The following is a 26,822-nucleotide window of genomic DNA, read 5'->3' as shown; positions in this document are numbered from 1 at the left end:
TTACATCTAGTTGTCTTCGTAGACAATAGAAATAATTAAACCTAATCTTAAATTAAAAATCTTAGTTAGGTTCCTGTACTGATATTGATAACTATAGACATGAAATGACTGCTTTAAAAATGCATCTTTATTAAGCTCACGTGCCTGTCAGTGACCAGCTTAATCCTCACCCCTGACTGTAACCTTTCAACTGATAAATCATATGTGAATTTTTAGCCGCACAGTTCTTACAATTCTTCTGATATAACCTTTTCTATTTGGGTATGCCAAATAGGTAAAATAATTATTTTTTAAAAAGGTTGGATGTTAAGAGGTTAATAAATATGCAGAGTGATTTTGAACTGATTCTCAGTGTGTCTTTTTTTCCCTTTATGACTGTAAAATGACTGAAAAAAACATAAAGCCATGGCCGCTGCATCAGTTTACTTATGGTCTGATTGATAAAACAGGCTCGTACAGTATCTGTTGCCTAAATCTCAGTCAAATAAAGCATCAAAACTTGCAGTGGGAAAAGTTTGAAGTTGTCACATCTCACATGTGTCAGTTCCAACCCTGGTCCTGCCACCTTTCTGGCACCCACTACCTTTGGCTGATGTCTACATACTTTGACAAATGCAAACACATACCCAACATATTCAGTTCAGATTGCAGGATTGTTTACCAGACAAGGTATCGCAGCTGACTGGCCTCACGACTCAAGTGCTGCAAGTGTGTTTCCATGGTAACCAAGTATAGTATTGAGAAGAGGAGCAAAGAGTGAGAGACATTGAAGCTAACCCTGAGCACCTCATTCTCTCCCTCTCACCCTCCCTGTCCATTATTTCTTTTGGAGGCGGCTGCATCTTGAATATCATGTCAGAGCCACGGTGGCATGATTACCCGAAACATTTGTTAGAGACTTAAAAAATGTGTCTTGACAATGTGTCTTTGTGCTTATGCAACTCTGTTTTCAGTCCAGTAAGATTATTGCCTTTTACAGCTCTGGCTCAGCAAAGATGCACACATTATTGGTTTAGATAACAAATTTGTTGGACTGTAGTTTGTTACAGATGACACCATTTGGTACTTAGTGAAAGAACACAGACATTGCTTATGCAAAAAGCCTAAGCAAGAGTTTTATAAGAAAACTGAAGACCCCTTCAATGCTTTTTCTAGTGACTGTATACATTTGAAGCAATGAAGTGAATATGCAGAACTTCATGACCTGATATTTGTGTTGTCATGAAACTTTGACAGTGATATATTAGGTTGTTCAGCGACTGAATCACAGTTCTCTCAAGTTCAAGTTCAGTTGTGGTGCATACGTGTAAAAAAAAAAAAAAGAAAATCAGAATTGATATTAAATGGATTTAGTGTGTGAGCCATTCTGAATAAATGGGTGTGAACACGGTTTTCAGAGTGTGAATCTTGACTGAGTCATCAGTGGCCTCATTCCTGGACAGAGTTGAGGGCATCATCACAAGACTCAACTGGGATGCAATCAGCACTCAAGCAGACAGAACGCAGAGAGCACAGAGTTCCAGCTGATCCTTACAGACGCTACACATCATTAAACAGGAATATGCACAAAGGAGTGCGCAAAGTTTCACTATTCCTTACATACATGCACGCAAACACACACATACAGATTGTTGAAGCTAATCTAATCTAATTGTTAATCTTCTGTTTAAACACAGTTATGGGGTGTTTCTCCACAAACTAAAGCAAAATCCAGAGAGTATCACGACAGGAAATATGTCATGATATGATATTCAATGTTATTGCATCATAAATATTTGTGTATAAAGCAGATTAATACACTTTTGCTGCTGCAACGGCAAAGCTTCTGGGATAAGTGCTGCTGTTTAATAGCTAATATTGTTTCCATATAAGGGAAGCTAAAGGTTGTAAAACGCAAAAGGTATTTCAACTTCTGCTTGCTGTGCTTTAATGATAATCCTCTGAATAGAACAACAGTGCAAAGTAAGCTTGAACTGTTTAAACCCTCTGTTCCTGGTAACTCTGTTCTTGGTCTTAATTCCTGGAATTCAGTAGTGCTGTTATGTGTGTGTGTGATGTTGTATGTGGAGTTGCTTATATTAATGCAAGTGCAAGTTAATGCATAAAAGCAGCAGCTGATGATAGTCACTATGTCAGGTCAACCGGGACTGTTTAGATTTTGCACCAGGAGCCATTTGGGGAACGTTAGACCCAAAGCTGTCATAAATTAAAGGTACGGTGAGTAAAATATGACCCTTGGGTAACATCTAGTGGTAGTCATAGAAAACTACATCAGCAGCAGCAGCAACTGTGCCGATTCTACAGTATATTGGATTTGATGAACACATTTAGAGTTCAGCCCTGTTAGGTGCAGCACTTTTAAGATAAGACACGAGGCTGCTTAAACAGTGTAAACTGCACCTTTATCGACAATGTTAGCATCGGCCTCGATAATGTTACATCTACCCAACATTACAGCATTCTGTGCGAGGGAATGTCGGACTCTACAGACAAACTAATGCCATCACAAGCCTCTAATCTGCAGCAGTTTGTGTGCCAAATTTCACCAGCAGCTACAAATAAAATGCCCACTGTTCAACAATATTGCAGATTTCCAGGTAGCTCTGTGCTGAGTATCCCTAGTTATTACACTGATTCAAGCTCCTGTACAGAGAGGTTTAAATCTCAGCAGCCTTAACAGAGAAGAAATTGGCACTGTTCAAAAACACTTAAGAACCCCCACTGATACTTTGTGGTTATTTTTGGCAAAGAGCCTGGAAAATATTGAGTGCACCTTTAATCATCTAACAGCACTTAAGAGCACCAAGGTTGCAGTTGATGAGGGAGTGGAAGGAAAAGAGGACATTATTTATTTCCACTTTTTTGCGCAAATTTTCATAGGGGATTTTAGCTGCTTCCGTAATCTGCGACCCACTGTAATCACTCCACTATTGTTCTGCTGGGTAACTGGTCAGTAATTATTGCCCCATGTACGTGTTAATAAGACTGAGATGTGTCATACAAGCATCATAGCCACTAGCTAATTCCTATGACCAATCCTCTGCATCACCAGTCTGTCTGGGGATTGATGGCAAAAACAATCATTACAGAAATAGAGGATGTAAACAAGTTTCCCTCAGTCTTTTCTTATATTGGCATTAACGTCCCCCTCCGAAGAGTTTTCCTCTTTATCATCATTGTTCATGAATCCTTACTAGGCACCATTTCATTGGGACATAAAGGTACAGTTCAAAACAGAACACTATGATTCTTACTTTACCTAATGTTATTATTATTATTATTAAAGTAGGTAATGGCTTTAAAATTATCATCACATTGCTATCAAGAGATCAACTGCATTGTCATTGTATGCAAATAAATACCGCATCCTTGAAGTAGGCATATGCATTGTACTGCAGACAATACAAGCCAAAGATGTAACATTTCTAAAATGTATACACACTTATTGATTAGATGATACACAAAAAACACACACATTTTTTTGTCACTATATTTTACATTTGCAGGTCTAAACCTCTGGTGCAGACAGTATCATGAGTAGTGAGATCCATCATTATTTTACTTTCATAATTTAGGAGAGCAGGCAAAGAGCAACGCATACAGACATTCAAATGTCAGCAAGAGGTATTCCAAAAACAGACAACAACAATAATGTATATTATACTCATTCTGTAAGGCATACCTTACATGCATGTTAATACACAAAGAAGCCGACCAGATCAAACTAGGCTGATCCTTGCACTTTGTTAATGTGTTTCTTCACATTACTAATCAATGAATTTAAGTTTAAGATTCCTCTGTGATCACTGTATGTTATTCTAAATCAACTTGTCAGGTAAATATAATACCATTTAAATGCATACAATTTAAATGAGACTTTGCCTGTCCCTTGAATTTGTCTTGTAAAGTTTGACACACCTCGAGGTGTCCCAGCTGTCATGTAAATACAATACAAATGGAAAGAGAAAGAAACAACTGAGACATGAAGGTTTTTACTTTGTAGAAAGCTTGTTTTTTTTAGACAGCGACCATTGGGAAAGTTCCCACAGCAAATGAACAAGGAGGAGAGATGGTGACAGATTCAACAACTCCTCCTCTTGTTTCCTAAAAAATATACTTTTACTCTATTATTGTCTTTTGTGTGAGCCCCCCCCCCCCCCCCCCCTTTGTGCTGTGCTCTGTCCATCTGTGTAATCTAATAATTATTATGTTATAACTTATAACAATTATTCACACCAAAATAAATCTGACTATAGTAATTGAAGAAAGAGTACACTCATTGTTTGAAACTTCTTCAGTCCCATCAGAAAAAAACAAACAATGATCCACTTCTGATAAAGATCTTCGTGTTGAAATAAACATCACCTTCTTTAAACTAGAATTTACATTTAAAAAACATAAATAATAACTTGATAGAGATTATTTTGTCTTTCCTCTCTCTTTTTTTCTGATCACTTCATCAGGATTAGTTGTCATCCTTTTTTCTTCATCTGTCCGTTACTCATTCTAGTCCAAATCCTCAGAGACTGAAGGTGCGTCTTTCTGTTGATGCAAAGTATTATAACCAGTATTAGTGTAGTGTACAAACCAAATGCTTAAAATCTGCAGTGCATTCCAACTTTTAAAATAGGTGTCCATTAAATAAACTGTGGACATTTTTACAGCTGCTTTAGGTAATGTGTTGTATTTCCAGGGACTCACCACAGATCTGTCTTTTCCACAAGAGCATGTCAGCCATCTCATGTACTCCTCTCTAACCTGGACCATACAAATCAACAATTCAGTGCTTTGAAAAATATACAAAAAAAACTACAAACCGAATCATACACAGCTAGCAATGCTACATCGTCTACATAACCCACCACCGTGTAAAACTTTATGGGTTAGACATCAGTGTAGCTAATCTGTTTAACAAATGCAAATTGACATTCTATTAGCTTAAAATCAGTAGGTAAATGACAACTGGCTGAAGGCTACCTCCTTGTTGAGCAGACAGTGGACGATGAAAAGGAAGGTGCCCTGCTGGGAGTTAAGAATTATGAAGAGGACCTGGAAGAAAAGGTTTGTCTGGTACAGGCCCAGAATCCAGGTGCAGCCCAGTATGACAAACTGGGCCACGATCTTGAACACAATCAACCTGTGAACAATGGGAATTTTTGCCTTATTTTTTGCCTGAAGAATTTTTGACTCTTTACACATAGATGGCTACTGAGTACAGTATTTTTATTACTTCTGATTACGTTGACATGTCCTTTATCAGCTGACAAAATATACACTGTTGCCCATAGAGTTGGAATAATTGTTAAATACCCCCAGTTATGTTAAAGCCTGAATATACAGTTTGCAAAGGTTAATTGTGGTTTAAGTTTCACTGTGATATGTTTGGAAGAGTTTGATCAATAAAGTTGAGAAGATCTACACTTTATTTATCAAGAATAAATCACATTGTCACGATCATTTCATGAGAAGAGGTAAAAAACATTTTATTCCAACTCTATGGGTAACAGTGTATATATGGGAATGGGGGGGGGGTCCTGGAGTCAATCCCAGCTGACATTGAGTAAGAGGCGGAGTGCACCATGAGCTGGTCTTCATTCAATCACTGGATGACACATGGAGATAGACAACCACTCAGGTTGTCTTCTGTCTGACACCCAGGCAATTTAGAGTCACCAATTAGCCTGACCTGCATGTCCTTGGACTGTGGGAGGAAACCACACAAGCACAGAGAGAACAAGCAAACTCAACACAGAAAGGCCCAATCCAGACACAAATGTTCATACTTGGTGTCTTTGGATTGAGAAGCACCACTTTTCATGTTGGCCAAGGTGGGTCTCACACTCCATAGAGTAGCACAGAACAATATCCAGTTAAGCTTAAAGAAGAAAAGACACTGATGCTGAGCAGTATATTGCCAAAAACCTCCACAAAAACCTTCATCACTCCTTGTAACCTGAAGAAATATTCCTTTTCTGAAGGATGAATAAACAGACAAGCATTGTGTAACTAAGTACGACTTTAACCAACAGTGGGACTCTGTATCAAGCTTCCATTTCTTGTCTGTAAACTGTATTTGTCTGTAATCTTGAAAGCAAATTACATACAAAAGAGGAATTTATGCTAGCAATGTCCTCTACAGATATTCATCCACAGCTGGTTAGGACTACATTTCCAACCTACTGCTGAACCACTTGACTTTTTCATTACCTTTTTTTTTTTTTTGATAGATTTTCTACTCCAATTTTTTGCGTGTCTCAGGTTAGTGAACAAAATTTCGCTTTGGATTGTACCACATTTGATGAGTCCATATATCCAGCAGGGAATTAAGAGAGCTTCAACAGAGAAATCTTGTTAGCTTTATGTCTTACAGTGCATGTTTTTTTTTTTTGGTATACTAAAAAATGGACCAGACCAGTTAAAGTTAGAGAAATAGATGGGATACAATTGCTAACATGCAATATACTCACTCCAAGGATAGCAATCACAGGGCCTGTTAAAGCCCAGTTGAAACTGCGCTGCGTAGAGAGCCAGCACCTGCAATAGCATCAAACAAACAAACAACTCTTTGAACCCATGTGCACAGTAGCCATGCAGGAGAATATGAATGAGTGCATGTGTTACTGTTTGTCCTACTCACACCTCTGCCTCAGTAGCACCATATCCATCAGAATATACCAGTGCAGAAACACCCACAGTCACAAATGGAACGCCGTAGCCAATCAGGTAGAGAAATGGTCTGGGGAGCCCATCTCTCTGGATGACCTGCACCTTGGAGAGCCGTCGGACCACACAAAACTTGCGACGACTAAGAAGTGAAGAAGCCCCGCCATGACGGTGCAGGCCAGCTGTGGAGACACGTGATCAGATTTAGAAAAAAATAAATCTCCTGCTCCTGTAGGAGCCCTAAGCTTGATGCACAATTGGATACAACCACAGCGTAGAGTTGTTGCTGAACTTTAGTCACATTTAATACTCGTGTGAAAGCAAAAACAACAATCTGCATCTTAGTCTTAGTCTTAGTCTTAGTGTACCTCTTGTTCTACATATTTGTCATTCCACAGCAGCAGCAGATGGGACAAGGAGAGGCTGAGGCAGAGGTGAAGACGAGCTGTGTTGTTTATCTTGGGGTTCCAGCTACACAGGAGGAAGGTGAGGATGGCCAAAGCAAAGAAGAACAGTCCGACAATCACACACGTTCGGTTTAGCCACTCTAGGAAAGGATCCTCTGGCGGAGGCTGAGGAGATTGAAGATGCATACACAGAGAATTACTCGTATAGATTCTGATCAAACTAACCTTGGATCTGCAACTTTGTCCTCAGCTGGGTAGACAGTAGAAGAGCGTAAGGCTGACAGATGCCAACGTTCATAATAGCAGTCGCTACCCTACGATGCCATTTGTTATATCTCAGCCTCTATTGTGTCCCTGGCCTTCGTAATACACAGGAATCTGACATACCTCCCCAATCTGCATGATGAGGGCAAATGTAGAAAGGTGAGAACAGCTGCACACTGTGTAGTTTTCATCAGAGTATGCAACCCAACAGCCCTCTACTGACCAACGCATCGTCTCTCCCCCTTTTCCTCCCTTTTCCTCTTGTCCATCGTGTTTGCTCTTGCTTTCATCTTCCCAGTACACACAAGTCACTGTTCCAGATTCAGGTACTTTCTGAGAAAGAGAGATTAGGTGAATTAAAAGTTAGTTTCTTTTTGGATAGATGGGCAGGCGTATGAGCGTTAGATTTTGTTTGATGCCTCACCTTCTTATGTGTGATGGTGAAGTTGACAGGCTCGGTGAGGTTGGTGCTGTTTATTATCGGTAAGATCGCAGTTAAAACATCAGAGTACATGTCTGTCTTGTTCTCTGTTTTAAAGTATTGATGACTAAGAAGACTCTCCATCCCATTCAGCGTCATAAAGGCCGCTGCTGCAGAACCTGTATCCACATAATATATAAGAAATAGATAAACGTCCATAAATTCTTCGTGCTGATGATCATAGTCATCATGTTCTTTATAATCTGCTCTCTCACCATTGTTGGCTCTGGCTAAAGCTTGCAAGTTGATTTCCATTGTTTGTCCTTTGGCAGAAAGCGGTGCACTGTTGTCATCATGGCTCTCTGGACCAAGTGCACGAAGGCTCAAATCTTGCACGTGCATGAAAATTACAACAGGTAGACACATGATTGATATTCACTGAGAATTAAAATGATTGAAATGCACGTATAAACTAGGGGGAGCCTCTCTTACCCACCGTTGAAGTCTGCACTGTTTTTTCTGTCTGGTTGTGAGTGGATGGCACTATCGCAGAAACTAGACCATCTGAGATGCCCAGGATCACACTGCCGGTCTCCCCATCGCCTTCACTACTCACTCTGGGTGTCTTGGCACGTGGTCTAACACCTGACACTTCCTGCAAGAATTTAAGTTGTTTTAATGAATAAACAATCAGGCAGACAAAAACGCAAATATAATACGATATAAAGCTCTAATTTTGTTGGATGTTAGGTACCATAGCTGCAGAAAAGCTGTTTGTCACTGCAAAGACACCAAAAAGGACAGAGGAAAAAGTGTTAGATTTAACATTATTGCAGTGTCATCAACACATTACGTCACACTTTTAAACTACCAGTCAGGAACTTTGATATTTGTCTCTACATTTAAAACACACATTTAAATTCCTGCAAATTGGTTATTTTAAATTTAGATTAAAAGCTAAAGTTTAAATAAACCACAGTAGCAATAAATAAATGTATATGTGTAGCTAATAAGTCTGTGTGTGTGTATGTTACTATTAGTTATTACTGACAGCATGCCATGGTTTGCTACATACCGCTTCTGGTAAAGTGACACCTGTGTTGTTCTTAAGTTGTTCATCCATGATGTCAAGGAAAGCTCTTTCTTTTGTCTGACCCTGCAATGACAGTATGTGTTGAGTACTTGTTTACTATACTACACTGTAAGCTGATGATCTTTTTCTAAAAGAAAGGTAACTTTGTATAATGTCTAGTGGCACGTCAGCTTTACTCTTTTATCGTGGAACAGAGCTCGGTAGCTGCTAAGCTCAACATAATAACAAGCCAGGGCCAGCACAGCCATCAAGATCCTAAAACTCTGCTTTTTGTATTTGTTTATTGAGCATAGCATGATTAACAAAATTCTTAACCTTTAAATGTAAAATGCCATCTGGGCTTACCTCTTGAGGTACTATTTCATCTAGAATATCTTGGAGACCTGTCAGTAATTTGGAAAATATTGCACATGAACATCATTCCATTTTTATACATATTAATCATCTTTAAACTTGGCTTTGCTCACTTTTACAAAATGAGACCCCTATCCTCCACAAGATTCCAGTTGAGGGGTAGAATCCATCTGGACATGAACAATAGAAAGTCCCCGGTGCATTAGTGCACACAGTTTTTTTCCCCACATATACCAGGTGTCTCGCTGCATTCATCTATATCTGTGGAGGAGAGAGCACACACACAGGGTTTTGTTCTTATGGGTCATTTGATCCATATGTTTACAAAAAGCAAAAGCACAGTGTAGATACCAAACAAGGGCACGCACCCATGCACGGGTTAGCAGCACTGGCTATCACGTCTGCCCTGTTCAGACGATAACCAGGAAAGCAGCTGCAGATGTAAGATCCAATTGAATTTGTGCAGTTGGCATTAGGTCCACAGATAGTAGCAGTGGCACACTCATCAACATCTGTAAAAATACATACAGTACATAAAAAAAAAAAACATCATACACAAACAAGCCATTCGCAGTATTTTCTTACAGACGTTTTTTCAAATATGCTGCCTGTGGTACTTCTGAACACAGTGTACCATTTAATCCAAGCTCCTGATATGTTGAGATTATTTAACTCCCACCTAGCTGCAACCTGCCTCCTCTTCCCCTCTCCTCCTCTCGTCACACAGCTAGCAGTGCACATTTGGCATGCTCCATTTTCCCTTGCCAACATGCCATATTGGAGGGTGGGAATGACCTTGTATAATGAAATGCAACCTGCAGGTGCAGTAATATCCTAAATTTCTATTAGCTGCAGATCGAGCAATGGCAGGTTGTGTGTTTGAGCTGTAGTAACAGCACTTAACTAGTGAACAAAATCACTGTCTATAAGGCCATATGTAACTATAATAGTCTAAAGGTAATCTTTGCACAACTTCCAAGTTACAATCATTTTTTTATCTGTTTGGATTTAGCTATGTCGGAAAAACATACTGAATATGAATAATGTGTTGTAGAATTCATGCCCATGTGGTACAAACCAGCGCGGTGCAGGCTAGATTTTGGAGTGTACCCTGTGAGTCAGTTTCCTCTGAAAACCTGGGATTTATTTCGCCCCAGAATATGTTAGAAAACTGTCTCCTGGTGTAGTTGAGGTCTGAGTTTCCCCACACAAGTAACACAGTGGAATAGCAATTTTTTACTGAATACTTTACTAGAAAGGCTAGAACAAAAAATGTTATCTGCTTAAAATGTTCTTCTTTCACTCATATTGAAAAAAGTAATCCATGCACAGATGTTTGCTTTTGTGGTGTTCACAAATACCAGTACAGATGTTGGCCTCGCTGGGTTCTTCGGCTGATTGAGTTGGTGTGTAACCCAGTTGGCACGCGCAGGTATGAGCTCCTGGTGTGTTAGTGCAAACAGAATCAGGGCCACAGACGGTTGAGTTGAAGCACTCATCAATATCTAAGGGAGGGACAGTTACTGTAAGTGATCATATTCTCATTAAACTGATGATTGGCTCTGTTGTGTGTCATATCTGGTTGTGACAAGCCTAAAAGGACACAGTGCAAACTACTTTTACCTGTTAAGAGTATATACTAGTCATATAATGTTTCCTTTTTAGTATTGTTTTTGTCTGTCTGTACTGCTGCCGTGACAAAATAATTTCCTGTGAAGGATCAATAAAGGAACTATTCTATTCTAAACTGCTAAATTCCTACTATGACATAAATAAATACCCAAAATCCAACATCTTTTCCTTGCCTGCTTGCCTGCAGCTGAAACATGTTCCTGATGTTTGGAGGCAATATTCTAAGTTAAATGTGTATCCCCTACTGTAATGGAAATTATATTAATTACAAATTGGCAAAGATAAAATCATTATTAGCATTAGTTTGTTATGTATGTATGATTTGTTTCACTGGATTGTCAATGCACATTGCACTTGTATAGAATAGTATAGTATAGTATAGTACAGTATAGAATAGTACAGTATAGAATAGTATAGTATAGTACAGTACAGTATAGTACAATATAGAATAGTACAGTATAGTATAGACCTTGGCAATCAAGGGTATCGTCAGGCACAATGTGGTAGCCTTCATGGCATTCACACACATAACTTCCTGGGTTGTTGCGGCAGGTCCCATGATCACCACAAGCGGCAAGGCATTCATCAATATCTATAAAGAGCATTCGACAGACTCACATCAACCTGTGAACATATTTGGCAAACCTGCACACACGTGCTGTTATTGTACTGAGGAGAGAGAGACAGGGATTGATTTTTTTTTTAAATGGTACCTGTGCATTGGTTTGACCCCCCAGGGGGTAATGCTGGATCTGTTGCATTGAATCCATCCAAACAGGTACAGATGTGTGCTCCAATTGTGTTAGTACAATTAGAGTCAGGACCACATACTTTTGCTGTCTTCTGGCACTCGTTAATGTCTGGCAAAATATATTACGGTTAGGATTTGAAGGAAAGCACACTGTATTCTTTAATTCTATAACTTAGTTGCACATGAGGCTTCTTGATGCACTTCCCAAACTCCCCACCTATATGGGGGAAGGTCTAAATACTAAAGATCTACAGTAAAATATGTCTTTGTACTCTCACTAAAAATCACAACATGGCCACACATAATGTCAGTTTTCAATTATGACATTATGGGTGGTTATGTAATCTCGAAATTGAAAGTCTACAGTTGAGCAGCTCTGTCATATTGTTTGTTCATCATTTTAAAACTGTAAAAAGTATTTAGCCTTGTTCTCCCACCACAAGGTAGTGACTTTCTACTTTAATTACTTGGTGAACATAAGTCATACATTTTCTACCATTTAGATGGAATACAATGTTCTTACCAACACAACCATATGATTCCAGGATTGTGTAGGTGTGTCGGTGGGATTTCATACCCAGGAACACAAACACATCCTCCATCATTTGTGCACTGAGCAAGTGGTCCACAAGAGTCTGGTTTACAGTCATGGTGATCTAAGCAGACAGAAAAATGAAGGCAACTTTGGTACAGTATTACATGTGGGCCTAGATATGAAACATTAAGCTTACCAGTAAACCGATGGCAATAATGCATCTTGTGTCATGGTTGTGAGGATGTGTTTGTACTCAAAGAAAAGCTTAACGACTGATGAGATCACATGAATGCAAAATAGTATTTATTATAATGGCTGACATAATTGACAGTCGATTACAACAATTAGCAGGAACTCACAGTAACCCAGCACGTAGAGTTCTCCAGGACACAGAGCCACACTCAACGGAAAGCTAACATTACCAAATGCAGTTTCTGTTTAGGGGTAAAGGACTCCCTGACATACAGGGTGTCACAAATCTGTCTCCACCGATGGCAGTGAAGCTCCACCAGTGATTAAGTGGATGCACATCAGTTTTTGGAAAGTCAGGGAAAGAAGTAGATGTCATAATTTGGTTGTGCCATAATTTCAGTTATGTTGTGGTGTATCCACAAAATGGCATCCAAAAAAAAGTGTTTTTGAACCAAAGCATCTGTTCAATTCAATAGCCAGTATGTTTTGATCCACTAAATTTAGCAACATGAATAATTCCCTGTTTCTATTCTCTTCTCTGCCATCTTGACTGTAAGGGAGCCCTTGCAAACAGGTGCTGTGAGTCAAAGTCACTTCCCCCATCAGATTGTGTTTTCCGTTGCGGTGCCCTCCACAGTTGGGTTCGGTGTAGCGGAAAACCGCCTGGCGGAGAGCTTCACTTTAGTGAGCGCACTTTTCAAGTTGTAAATGAATATCATCCATACCAGGAGGAAAATCACAAATGAATGGGATGACAAGTAAGCCTGACGAGGAAAAAGATGAAGTTAAGGATGCTAAATTCACTAATGTATTAACGTAAATATGTAAGTTTTCAACAACAAACATCATCATGACAAAGGTCAATACAAATTACCTTAATTTCTAAAATATTGAGATGTAGATTTAGAAGATATTTGACACATCATTAAATACCACATTTATATATTCTATTATATTATATATTATATTATATTTATATGTTCTTTGCTATAAAATTTAGATCAAAAGGCATCACTTACAATAGTAAACATCAGTTCATTGGAATGATTTGTCTTTTCTTTTCTTTCTCAAAATGCTGATTCAAAATAAATCATGTTTCATCTAAACAACCTTATCTTAAAATTAGCACCACTGACATAGCAACATTTATTTCCAATGAATTCATAAGGACTAGTCAAACGTAATACCCTAAATTGATAAGTTTAGACATTCTCACACATCTGTATTAAAACAAGGTTTCACTTACCCAGGAGAAGTGACGAGGCGCAGTAGTTCATCATGACACGTCAAATCTGCAGATCCCTTCTGTCTGACAGAAGTCTAACTTAACGTCTAAAATTAAAAACTAATTTTTAAAGGTTTAATCAAAATGCAAAATGCACCGACTTCCTGGTGTTGAAGGTCTTTTCGATTACGGAGCAAAAGTAAAGTGGAGAAAAGGGAATATTTTCACTGCGCCCCCTTATTACGAACGTGTGCCAGTGCTGTTATTGTGGTGGGTTTAATAAACCACCATTTCAATGTTCATATGAGTGAGTCAAATGTACAAATTCAAGGTGATTGTACTTTATTTGAGTGTTTCCATTTTATGCATCCTTATACTTCCACTCAACTACATCTTAGAGGCAAATATTGTAGTTTTTACTACACTACATTTTACTACAATACATTTAGATGATTACACGCTATTGAAAGCATAGTTGACCATGACTATACTCCATTTTTGCTGGTACATTTCCCTAAATATTACATACTGACCCTTTAAGTAAAGGATGCTTCTTCCACCACTGGCCCATCCATCCCAGCAAACTTGTGCTTTATATGACATTATTTTACACTGGTTTGTTTCAGTTACTTTGTAATCAGTGCAACATTTGCCTGTAATGTCACTTTTGAAGCACAGAGATCATTTGCATATTAAGTCTGCATGTTTATTTCATTACATTTCAATACATCAAGCTTTGTGTATTTTTGCAACAACTTTGCATTACTCACAAGTCACATATCCTGCTTTATGAGTCGTGTGAAGTAAAGGCTGATACGCGTAGAATCCTCCAGGACAGAGGGCCACGCTCACTTTTAAACGTATGCCATGACACCCACCATAGTAACCGTATGACGTCCCTGTTGTTGGAGTTGCGGATTCATTAGTTGGATAAGCGAATGGAATAAAAATAGTATTCCATGTGCCACCACGTTTAGCTGATAGACATTCTCTAATAACTCTGTCTCCACCAATGCCTGTGAAGCGCCACCAGTTTTTAACAAGCTTTGCATCATCTTTAGGATGGCCAGGGAAGGAGCTGGATTTAAACTCTCGGTTGCGCCATGGCTCAGTAATGTTGGAGTATCCATCACAAGGGTCTGTGTGAAGGCAAACAGTTGTAATAATGACGATTATGGTTATTTGAATCATGCACAGAAGCTTTTTTCTTTGTCTCAAGTAAACATTATTCGTACCAGGAGGAAAATCACTAGTTACAGGGATGATGAGTAAACCTAAAACAAACAGAGACAATGAGGGGTTATGGAGAATGTCCTGAATACAACTGCATTTCTGAAATGGCATTTTTATATTTTGACAAGGCATTATACAGGTTACCTTCTTCATCCTCAAAAAATAGTTCTACATACTTCATTTTAAAGGTTCCTTTAAATTAACATTAATGCAATAATCATAATTGAATAACATCTACTGATTCTAATGGTGTGCCTGCATTTCTTTACTGGCAAAATAACTTTTAGTAGCAAAAGATGTGACCATGCGATCACGAGGCACGCATACTAATAGCTCCTTGAAATAGATTTTGAGTTAATTTCATGGAGACCAGTCTGATAAAGTCCTTTCAGCTGATAAGTCTAGAATCACTCTCAAATCATTGATATGAAAACATGAATTAACTCACTCAGGAAAAGTGACGAGGCGCAGCAGTTCATCGTGACAGATCCTGCATCAGATCTGATGATCAGTTTTTACTATCCAGTGTCTACGTTGTAAAATTTGCATTGCACTCAAAATATGTTTGGTTTTGTGGCGCTCGTGCTGAAAAATGACAATGCAAATACACTTCAAGGAAAGTGAAAGATGTGGTCTATATTACAGAATCTCTCTAATAAATGTCTAATATATAACTATATTAGAAATTGCAATTGTGTTTAACTAATATCAGTATCAGTGCTGCCCATATGAAGTGTCATTTTGTTGATTTTAACAAATCTATATTGCACAAATAGATATTGGTAGGTGTCAGTTTCCTTTGTGTGTTTGTTCATCTAATAATTTAGGACCAGTCCTCTGAGATGCCCTTAATTTGAAAGGTCTCCAGCATTGTTTTCCTTTTTTATTTGACAGTTATAGTTCCTCTCCGCAATGTTAAAGTTTACAACAGCCTTTTTGTGGATGTCAGAACCACCCACATCCTCTGTAGTGACTTTTGCATGACTAAACCTGACAAGGACACAAAACTTTTTTTGTGCACTCAAGGGTTTGAAACAGGACAATCAGTATAGCACAGTTTTCACAAACAAGATGAAGGAAGACAAGTTTATCTTTTCTTAGTCAATCAATCCCTTAACCCTAGCATGTATACTGTAGCTCTCTCTCTCTCTCTGGGAGAGTGATTCCTCCTTTATTGCTCCACTTTTTTCCCGCTAAAAGGTTTCTTTTTTACCTCTCATTCAGGAAATATTGTTTGTCATCTATGTCATCTTCGTCTGCCTCCATCCCCCAGGCAATCATGTTCAATTACCTGGCTGGGTTCTGTAGCTCCATCTGCCCCCAACAAAGCTTAAAAAATGTGTTTTTTTGGGGGGGCTGACAAAGTCAGGGAACAACGTCAAAATCTCCAAAAAAAATATAGCTATAATAGCTCTATAGCCACTGCTTTAGTGCTGCAGGCGACAACAGTATTATTGACCACAGATAGTAGGAGCAGAGTTGTTTTGAGTCCTTTAATATTATTTGCCGACACCCAGTCCAGTCTAAAGCTTGTATTTACCTAAATATTGAAACAGGTGTAGCCTGCGCAATTTGGCACACATTATTTTTGGTCCTAATTCAAAATCATTAATGAGCTTTGGAGGTTCTCCTCAGCCACATGAAAACATGTATTGAGTCACCCAGTAGAAATGGGAAGGCACAGCATTTCCTCACCAGCAGGCTCCACTTGAGGAGCACAAATCCTCACTGGGGTTTAGGCATACTCTTAAGAATTTGCACTGCAGCCAAAAAAAATGTCCAACTCTCAGTATTAAAACCTCTAAAAAATAAAGCAAGATGAGCTGAGGGAAGAAAAAAAACTGCAGACACAAAAAAGTTCTTTAAAACATATACTCAAGGGTGTGAAATACATTGATGGGATGCAATGAATCACGGTGCTTCCATGAAGTGTCTGTGTTGGACAGGGTGTACTGTTGGACATCATTGTGTCAAGTGTGCAAATGCTGTAGTTATTTTCAATTATTGATTTATATCTAAACTCATGTTCGTAGATTCAGATTAGTGACTGTAGGATTTAACATGTGCATCAGTTCTCCTCGCTCAAGTTGTTTTTCTGTATCAAGAAGAGTTGAGTGATATCCACACTAGCAAGTCATCCGAGATACATTCAAGTTTTGCTCTTGCTTTGAATTTTACATTTGTGTTTATACTGGAATAGTTTCCAGTGGCAGTAACTGCTCACTGTCTGAACGTACATACTGCATATCTGATGTCAGAAAAACAAGGGGTCTTGGCAGGATTCTTGAGGAGACTGAGGAGACACTGTTAGAGCAAACACAAGGACCTGATTTATTGGCAAACTTCAATTTGCAAATAGAAACAGGGTTCCCTGTGTATATTCCAGCAAAATGCAGCTGAATCGGTTGTGTCTTAGCTTGAGGACAGCAAACTTACAGAGAACAAAAGGGACTGGAGGGCACAGATTAATTGGCAGCTTTTAATTATGCAAACAAACTAACATTTTCACACAGCTGTCTCTTCATCAGGGTCAAAATGGACAAACAACATAATTTAGTCAACCCAGACCAGGTATACAATCGTCATTGGGTAATTGGTTAAACAGGGTTTCAAATCTTTCTGATAATGAATCCAATGATGAGAGTTGCCAGCGTCAGTCCAAGAGCTAGAGCACTATCACCATGTCAGAGAAGAAAGAGCACAGAGCTCTCTTACAGTTACGAAGATAAAAGTACAGGAAATACAAGTACAAGCATCCACCAAATGTGAATCCAAGAAGAATGAAGAAGAATGTGAAGAATGCGAATCCAATATGCCTCTCTGAAGAGCAGTGAGCAGATGATGTCTCGAGCTCAAGGGGAGGGTGTGCTCCAGTCCCTTTTGTCCTCTGGAAGCAATTTGCAAATACTTAGCCTTGTATTAGCCATGTTTTATTACCTTCATAAGTATGAACTGTGAGTTGTTGTTTTTTTAAAGTTTGGCTTCAATATGACGATGATTTGTTATTTGATAGATACATTCACATTCAGACCTCCATCTTTAATAAGTGTTACTCTTAGGCCATGTAATCAGCGTAATTTTTTGTTTTAAATCACAACGAAGCTCAATGCAGTTTCTTATATATATCACCACAAGACAGCACAACACATAAACAGTTACAGAGACAGTGCACGTTAAGCTTTTTTTGGCAATGACATGAGTTGTATCTTCACAGATCTAATTTCTGAAGTGTATGATATCCCACCTATCCTATATGGTAAAAGATGGGGTGTCAAACCATTGGGTGCATCTCAATAAGGAACTGGGAAAACACAGAGGCAACAGAAGTTTATTATGGACTCAAAACAATAAAACAATAGACAAAGCACACAAAATATACAAATGAATTCACAGAAATACTAATGGTTCAAAGTGAATAAGACATGTATTTTTCCTCTCTGCCATCCATCCCGCTTTAGTCATAATAATGCCATCACCATTAGCCTTTATGTTCTTCAGTCTTGTCCAAGTCCTCTGAGACTGACGGCACGTCTCTCTGTTTGAATACATTTTTCATGTTACTTTAATACATCATTAAAGTAGGGGCTGACATTCATCCATCATTTCACCAATCATAATTAATAATTATACACAAGACTGTTTGAGAAGTGACTTTTACATAACACAGATTCGGTTTTTACTAAAACTCACCACAGATCCTCCGTCTCGGTGCTTATTGAAAGAACAAGTCAACCATTTCATGTATTCCTCTCTGACCTAGAAAATACAATGAAACAAAATGAATTTAAAATTACTGGTTAATGCCACAAAAAAAAAAAAGAAAGACCGCTGTACCTCCTTGTTGAGCAGACAGTGGACGATGAAAAGGAAGGTGCCCTGCTGGGAGTTAAGAATTATGAAGAGGACCTGGAAGAAAAGGTTTGTCTGGTACAGGCCCAGAATCCAGGTGCAGCCCAGTATGACAAACTGAGCCACGATCTTGAACACAACCAACCTGTGAACAATGAAATAAATGGTTACTAAATACAGTATTTATCAAATCCTGTATCTGCATAAGACTATCGAATACACTCAAATGAAAACCATGTGAAGTCTGTGAAATAATATCATACTGAACGTACACTACGGATAAATTGTCACCTCTAACTTTCGTGGAAACAAATCATTCCATTATACAAGCCAAACAATACAATTCAGACACCAAGTTCAGATTTTTCATTTCTAAGACAATCTTGAACAGTCCTGGTTCATACCTGGTGTCTTTGGATTGAGAAGCACCACTCTTCATGTTGGCCAAGGTGGGTCTCAGACTCCATAGAGTAGCACAGAACAATATCCAGTTAAGCTTAAAGAAGAAAAGACACCGATGCTGAGCTGAGAAAGATCACCGCATAGACCTTAGCAGTGCATGTAATTGATGTGAAATATAGAGAGTAATGCATCGCCGTGAGAAAATCTTTGAGGCGATGACCCACTGGAAGGGTACATTACATGGGCGTGTCAACACTTGCTTCGTTAGATAAATAAATAAGAAGCTGCCAGTTTTTTATTGATAAATCAAGTCCTATAGAAAATCATTAGGGGCAAATTTCTCTTTGGATAGCACCACATTAAATTGTTATTCAGTATATCATAAATTCATTGAGAGAGCTTCTAGAAGGAAGTCATTTATCACCTTTAAGTTGCCCAACAACAACATTTGTTGGTATGTTTTTTGCTTAGCTAAAAAATATACTCACTCCAAGGATAGCAATCACAGGGCCTGTTAAAGCCCAGTTGAAACTGCGCTGCGTAGAGAGCCAGCACCTGCAATAGCATCAAACAAACAAACAACTCTTTGAACCCATGTGCACAGTAGCCATGCAGGAGAATATGAATGAGTGCATGTGTTACTGTTTGTCCTACTCACACCTCTGCCTCAGTAGCACCATATCCATCAGAATATACCAGTGCAGAAACACCCACAGTCACAAATGGAACGCCGTAGCCAATCAGGTAGAGAAATGGTCTGGGGAGCCCATCTCTCTGGATGACCTGCACCTTGGAGAGCCGTCGGACCAAGAGGTGGAGCTGGAGAGCCTCCAACAGCATCCACACAAAACTTGCGACAACTAAGAAGTGAAGAAGCCCCGCCATGACGGTGCAGGCCAGCTGTGGAGACACGTGATCAGGTTTAGAAACCAATAAATCTTCTGCTCCTGTAGGAGCCCTAAGCTTGATGCACAAGTGGATACAACCACAGCGTAGAGTTGTTGCTGAACTTTAGTCACATTTAATACTCGTGTGAAAGCAAAAACAACAATCTGCATCTTAGTCTTAGTGGTAGTCTTAGTGTACCTCTTGTTCTACATATTTGTCATTCCACAGCAGCAGCAGATGGGACAAGGAGAGGCTGAGGCAGAGGTGAAGACGAGCTGTGTTGTTTATCTTGGGGTTCCAGCTACACAGGAGGAAGGTGAGGATGGCCAAAGCAAAGAAGAACAGTCCGACAATCACACACATTCGGTTTAGCCACTCTAGGAAAGGATCCTCTGGCGGAGGCTGAGGAGACACGGCAGACAGATACTGTTATCTACCTGACTTTGGGGATATGGAACCTGGATTAGCAAATGCATATTCACACACGAATCTATAATACCTCCCCAATCTGCATGATGAGGGCAAATGTGGAGAGATGAGAGCAGCTGCACACTGTGTAGTTTTCATTAGTGAATGCAACCCAGCAGCCCTCTACTGACCAACGCATGGTCTTTGTCTTTTCTCCTTCTCTTTTACTTCCTTCTCCAACTCCTGTCTCCTCTGTTTTGTCCTCCCAGAACACACAGGTCACAAAACCTGATTCAGGTAATGTCTGATGAAACCACGCAAAGACACAAAGATTTTCAGATACGTTGAAAGATAGTATGCCATATATTGTCACAGACAGTAGATGCATAGATAAGTTGAGCAGCACCTTCTTGTGGTGGATGGTAAAGTTGACGGGCTCTGTGAGGTTGGTGTTGTTCGTCAAGGGTAAGATTGCAGTGATGACATCCGAGTACATCTCTGTCTTGTTTTCTGTTTGAAAGTATTGATGACTGAGGAGACTCTCCATCCCATTTAATGTCATGAAGGCAGCTGCTGCAGAACCTTGAAAAGTCCACATAATAAAGGTGATCATCACTTAAAAACACACTGATAGCATAAATTTAACAAAATAAAAGTCTGTGAAGGATTATTTACTATAATGAAATGAATGAAAACTAGTTACATAGTAGTTTCATTAAGTAGTTTGATTATTGCCATCATTTTTTTAATAATTTAAGCTTTCTCACCATTGTTATTTTTGGCCAGACTTCCCAGGTTGATCTCCATGGTGTTTCCATTGGCTGAGAGAGGAGAGCTCTCTGCATTGTCGCTTTCAGGCCCAATAGTTTGGAGACTTAAATCTAACCCACAAATCAGTATTACAACAGCTTGAATTCATATCCAACCAGTTGATATACAGTAAATGTCCACAGTAAACTAAGATAAACATATCTTACCCACTGTTGGACTCTTCACAGTTCTCTTGGTTTGGTTCTGGCCTGGCTGCACTATCGCAGACACTAAGCGGTCTGAGATGCCCAGGATCGCACTGCCGGTCTCCCCGTCTCCCTCACTGCTCACCGTACTTGACTTGGCACGTGGTCCAACACCTGACACCTCCTGCAAGACATATTTGAATAACTGACCTGCCCAATGATGCAAACACTGAGTGAAATTGAAGCACTGCATTGCAAGCAGTGACACGGGCTATCTATGGAACATGTACCATGGATGCTGAGAAGCTGTTTGCCACCGTCTGTAGAGAAAGAGAGAGAGGGAAAGAAGTATGTGAAGTTGCAGTGTCACCCACATTTAATGTGCGTCAAACTTAAACTGACGTGGAATTCATTTCCAGTTTATGTAAAAGTAGCCTTGCACACGATGAAACAACTTTAACTGAAAGCTTGTTGTCATTTTAAAGGTTTCTTCCCTGATTTCTACTTACTGGTTCTGGTAGGATGATGCCTTCATTGTCTTTAAGTTGTTGGTCCATATCACCAAGAAAAGCTCTCTCTTTTGTCTGTCCCTGCAGCACACACACAAACGTGACCTCGTGTCATTAGATGGAATGTAGTACGCAGTGTAAAGTATTCAACCGTTGAGATATTTGGGGAAAATGAAACATGCCACCATTTTCACCTTCGCCTACTCACATTACAAGCGTAGTGGTCCAGTGTGTGGTGAGTGACTGGCACTGGCTAGCTGTATTCCCATCTAATATCCCTGTTGCATACTGAATACTGACAACACAGTGGTGCCACTATGAAGCAGTCGCAAATTTTACTGAGTTATTCGTCAGGCTAACTCACTTCTCTCGTGGGTAACTTGGATCTGTATTTGATTCTGACAAAACCTACGGCACCTGTGTTGTAGTTTTCTGTAATACGTTGTGGATATTATCTTGCACATTTCTTAGTATTTGCACAATTTGTTGGTTTGCTAAATGTTTTTGTTTTTTTTCCTTGACAGTGCAACCTTGCTGGATATATTTACCTCTGGAGGTTTTATCTCATCTAAAATCTGCTGAAGACCTGTTGAACAGTGTAGAAGAAAATGACAAAAAAAGCATGTACCAGTGAGCACATCAGGATATCACAGTGTACTGTATATACTGCAACCAAATGCATGCTGCGCTCACTTTTACAATATGAGACCCCTAATGTCCACACAATTCCAGTTGAAGGGTAGAATCCATCAGGACAAGAACAATAGAAGGTCCCCGGTGCATTAGTGCACACAGTTTGTTTACCACATATACCAGGAGTCTCACTGCATTCGTCTATATCTGTAGAGTGAGAACACACACAGTTAAACAGATAATGGTCAAATATATGATGATAAAAGTCCCACTAATAGTGAACACGTGCACACACCTGTGCATGGGTTAGCGATGCTGGCTATCACTTTTGGGTTGTTCAGCCGATAACCGGGGAAGCAGGTGCAGATGTAAGATCCGATTGAGTTTGTGCAGTTGGCATCAGGACCGCAGATAGTAGCATCTTCTACACACTCATCAACATCTGCCAAAAACACAATACTTAAATGAAACAATAATCCAGACAGCTTTGTATGTGAATCTTGACTTGCTAGACCAGTTGGAATAGCATTGCTGTTTTCCATCTGATTCCTAGATGCCGACAAACATCTTGCAAATTCAAATACCAATACAGATGTTGGTCTCGCTGGGTTCCTGGTCCGGCTCAGTTGTTGTGAATCCCACTTCACATGCACAGGTGTGAGATCCAGGTGTGTTCGTGCAAATAGAGTTTGGGCCACAGATGGTGGAGTTGAAACACTCATCGATATCTGAGGAGTAGTTAACGCAGTTGGTATAGAATTGTGAATATGAGTTTAACAAAACATATCTCACTCAGGTTTCATATTAACTGCTAAACTGAGCCACGTTAGAGGAAATCAGGTATTTTAAGTCTTGTTCTAGAGTGGGTGTTATTATAGATGCATTGTGACACTAATTGCCGTACAGGTGGACATCACAGGTCAAGTAATGCATTGAAGTGTATGGTGAAGACATCACTGAATCAGTGGTTAATAATTTTACAGTAACTGGGTGTGTCAGTCACCCCTTGTCCAGATGACAAAGTCAGATCTGCCTAAAGTCCTCACTTCTCACTTCATAATCTGAAGGATATATTTGCTCTCCAGTTGCCTGGCGATGGGTCAATTGCATCCATGATTAGATCAAGTAGCCTCAATACATTACTTCCTTTATACTTTCTTTACATTCTTTAAAAAAAAACCTATTAAAATGGTTGTATATGATGGTATAACTGTATTAACATGGTTTCTGGGGAGGAACTTCAATGTAACATTTAGAACTGTGTTTGGTAGCTTAGATAACGTGAAAAAAATCTGTAACATTACTACAGTATAAACAGACCTTGGCAAAGAGGAGCTGCATCAGGTACAAGTTGGTAGCCTTTATTGCATACACACTCAAAACTTCCTTCGTTGTTTTTACAGGTCCCATCATCACCACAGACATTGTCAAGACATTCATCGATATCTGCGAAGGAAAAAAGATCAGCTGGAGTCTCAGCTCATGTATCAGCCTGAATGCTGTAATGTCTTTGCAGCTCAAGATTGGCAGCGAGATGGGGCACATTTTTAAATGGTACCTTGGCATTGGTTGGACTTCTGAGGTGGCAATGTTGGATCTGTTGCGTTGAATCCAGTCAGGCAGGTGCAGAAGTACCCTCCAATGGTGTTGTTACAGTTGGTGTGAGGACCACAAGATTCTGTGATCTTCAGACACTCATCTATGTCTGCAACGAGATGTTACAAGGTAGGGACTACAGTACAAGCTCACAAAATGCACACCTGAAATGTGCATGATAACCTTCTAGCACTGAAAAGAGACAATTACAGTTATTATAAATCACAGTTCAGATTAAATGAATGTACGTACCAACACAACCATATGACTCTGGTGTGGGTAGCTGTTCTGGGATAAGTTGATACCCAGAAACACAAATACAGCCTCCAGTACCTGAACATTCAGCGAGTGGTCCGCAAGCGCCTGAGTTACACTCATGATGATCTAAACAGAGATAACACACACACAGAAACAAACAATATAAAAGGATAAAAGTTGGTCTCTTCAACTGCGGTTAGCAGCGCATCAGTGAGTGGAACATGACTACACTAAGACAAAAAGGATGACAATGAGTAATGATGATTCCTTACAGGTGGGATAAGCCATCTCACTACGTGGGTGACTCGCTGGTTTGTATATGTAGAATCCTCCAGGACAGAGGACCAGGCTCATTGAAACATGGTAATTGTTGCAGTTAGTATCACCATATGCAGTCCCTGTCGTGGGAGTTTCAGACTCAAGTGTTGGATATGAAAATGGCACATTCATGCCATATCGGGCGCCAGCAATAGGGCCTCCATGGCAATTTGCGATAATTCTGTCTCCGCCGATCCCTGTGAAGCGCCACCACTTGCCAACAAGATGTGCATCATCCTTTGAGAATCCAGAAAAGGAAGACGATGTATATAATACGTTGCGCCATGGTTCAGTTAAGTTCTTGTATCCGTCACAAGAGCCTGCGTGGAACAACAAAATGGAATAATGAGAAGAGAAAAAAAAGCCTAAAACCATTAGAATCTATATCTGATTATATCTGATGTATCTGTTTGCAAGTGATCATCACCCATACCAGGAGGAAAAACACAATGGCCAACGATGAGGAGCGAACCTAGGAAGCACCAAAGGCCAAGAATAGTTATTATTTTTAAGAAAAGCTGCCCGTAAAAAAACATACTTCTCAAGATAATACATACATTTATTTTGCATAGCAACATAATTTTACTGCCTCCTTTAGTCCTCTGATAATCTTAAAAACGATTCAATGTAAAAAAAAAACAACAAAATTTTCATTGACATAAGCTCAATAATTGCATGAACAAGCTCATCAATTCTGACTCATTTTCAACAATATGAACCATGAATGAACTCACCCAGGAGAAGTGCAAAGACGCAGCAGTTCATTATGTCAGGTCCCAGTCAGGTCCCAACATCAGTCATCACAGCTTAAGTGATGAATGCGTACATTTTGGACATTTGCACCGCATCCAAAAACTGTTTTTACAAGGTTTGGCATCAATGCAAAAACCAATGCAAATTCACTTGAAGTGAAGAAAATCCCAAGTGTAGCACAACACACGCCCAGACATGAGGAGGGCGCAGCGCTCTGAGAGACACACTGCAATAAATTTATCACGCCTGAAAATTCACCATGTGTTTAGAAGTACAAGGATCTAACCCCAAACAATATTCCACAAACACTCAAAAGCACTGAGAGCATTTTGTAGTTTAATCAAAGTCACAAATTTAGCCATTTGTTCACAGAAATGTAATAGTATAGAGCCTCCTTTGCTATCAAAGTCCCCAAATCTCAGTGTAAATGTGTTTGCATCGACTGAACAGTTATAAGTGGGTCAATGTTTGCTGGGTTGAGATTGAAAAATAAATACATGAAAGTTTAAAAAAAATGATGCTTAAAGGAATCACATGGACCAGATTGATCTGTTACAGTTACCATGGCCGCAAAGAGTGAGACACCTCAGGAGAGAGGGTGTGTGCGTTTCACCTGTCGTGATCATTTGTCTTGTAAAGCTGTAACATGGTAGAGCGTCTGGGCTGTATGTAAATGACTTACAAATCTCTGCAAAGACAAATGGAGAAAAAAAAAAGACTGTGTTTTTTAAGGCAAAACAACAGATTCTGAAGTCATGATGAGTGTCAGACTGCGAATATCTTGCTTGTCTGTTCTTGTTCACTTCAGCGTTAACGGCCAGTCTAAGTGCTGCAGTGAGAACATGGTTGGTGCGCAGAGAACAGCTAAGATCTAAGAGAAAATCAGAAAATACACTATTCAGAGACGATCACTGATGGCTATCACCATGTAATTATGTTATTTATATTAAGGATGGATTCATTCATTCAATACGCAGCAACATTATTTCACACGCCACACGTTAGTACCAAAAACACAGAAGGGAATCTGATAATATATTGACGAGCAAACATGAGAAAAAACATTTAAAACTGCTCATTTCAGTGGAAGGTTAGCAACAGGTATTTCTGTGTATATATATACACATATTCACCCATATTGACAACACAGTGCACTGGTGTATAAGGCAATACACAACCACAATAAACATAAACACAATATATAAAATAGACAGGAAAATAAAATAAAATATTACAGTAAGTACCAATATAGATGTTACAGGTCAATGTGTATGTGTATGTTTTTTCACACTAATATTGAGTTGCATTTTTTGTAATTTAAATCAATATCGCTAATAATACAGGCCATTGAATTATAATAATAATAATAATAATAATAATAATAATAATAATAATAATAATAATAATAATAATAATATATATATATATATATATATATATATATATATAAACATTGACTTACTAAATTATCCTGAAATTAGC

At 39.2% G+C, this 26,822-nt stretch overlaps 1 protein-coding gene and 1 pseudogene across 1 annotated transcript; both read right to left on the bottom strand.

Annotated features, from left to right (window-relative positions):
• Nucleotides 1-4,435: 4,435 nt before the first annotated feature.
• LOC139216368 (adhesion G protein-coupled receptor E1-like) lies at nt 4,436-16,051 on the bottom strand (annotated as a pseudogene).
• A 2,197-nt stretch (nt 16,052-18,248) lies between these two features.
• On the bottom strand, nt 18,249-25,352 carry LOC139216367 (adhesion G protein-coupled receptor E1-like). Its single transcript, XM_070847460.1, has 23 exons — nt 25,322-25,352; nt 25,021-25,059; nt 24,542-24,907; nt 24,264-24,395; nt 23,974-24,120; nt 23,736-23,861; nt 23,000-23,143; nt 22,711-22,857; nt 22,476-22,622; nt 22,331-22,368; nt 21,783-21,863; nt 21,564-21,593; nt 21,295-21,457; nt 21,085-21,198; nt 20,724-20,899; nt 20,409-20,621; nt 20,108-20,311; nt 19,680-19,921; nt 19,510-19,576; nt 19,024-19,115; nt 18,605-18,764; nt 18,461-18,526; nt 18,249-18,305 (listed from the first exon to the last, which is right to left on the bottom strand). The coding sequence occupies exons 1-23, from the start codon at nt 25,350-25,352 to the stop codon at nt 18,249-18,251; spliced, it is 2,982 nt and encodes a 993-aa protein (XP_070703561.1).
• Nucleotides 25,353-26,822: the final 1,470 nt, after the last annotated feature.

This window comes from Pempheris klunzingeri, chromosome 17, assembly GCF_042242105.1.
Source record: "Pempheris klunzingeri isolate RE-2024b chromosome 17, fPemKlu1.hap1, whole genome shotgun sequence".
Taxonomy (NCBI): Eukaryota; Metazoa; Chordata; class Actinopteri; order Acropomatiformes; family Pempheridae; genus Pempheris; species Pempheris klunzingeri.
This window is presented reverse-complemented; position numbering and strand designations above follow the sequence as displayed.

Bases quoted from the DNA above. Each gene is read 5' to 3' on its own strand.
- LOC139216367 (XM_070847460.1), bottom strand. From the start codon at position 25,352: ATGAACTGCTGCGTCTTTGCACTTCTCCTGG. The intron at 25,060-25,321 runs GTGAGTTCATTC...GGTGCTTCCTAG, and splicing joins CGTCTTTGCACTTCTCCTGG to GTTCGCTCCTCATCGTTGGC. The intron at 18,765-19,023 runs GTATGAACCAGG...CATTGTTCACAG, and splicing joins TCTCAATCCAAAGACACCAG to GTTGGTTGTGTTCAAGATCG.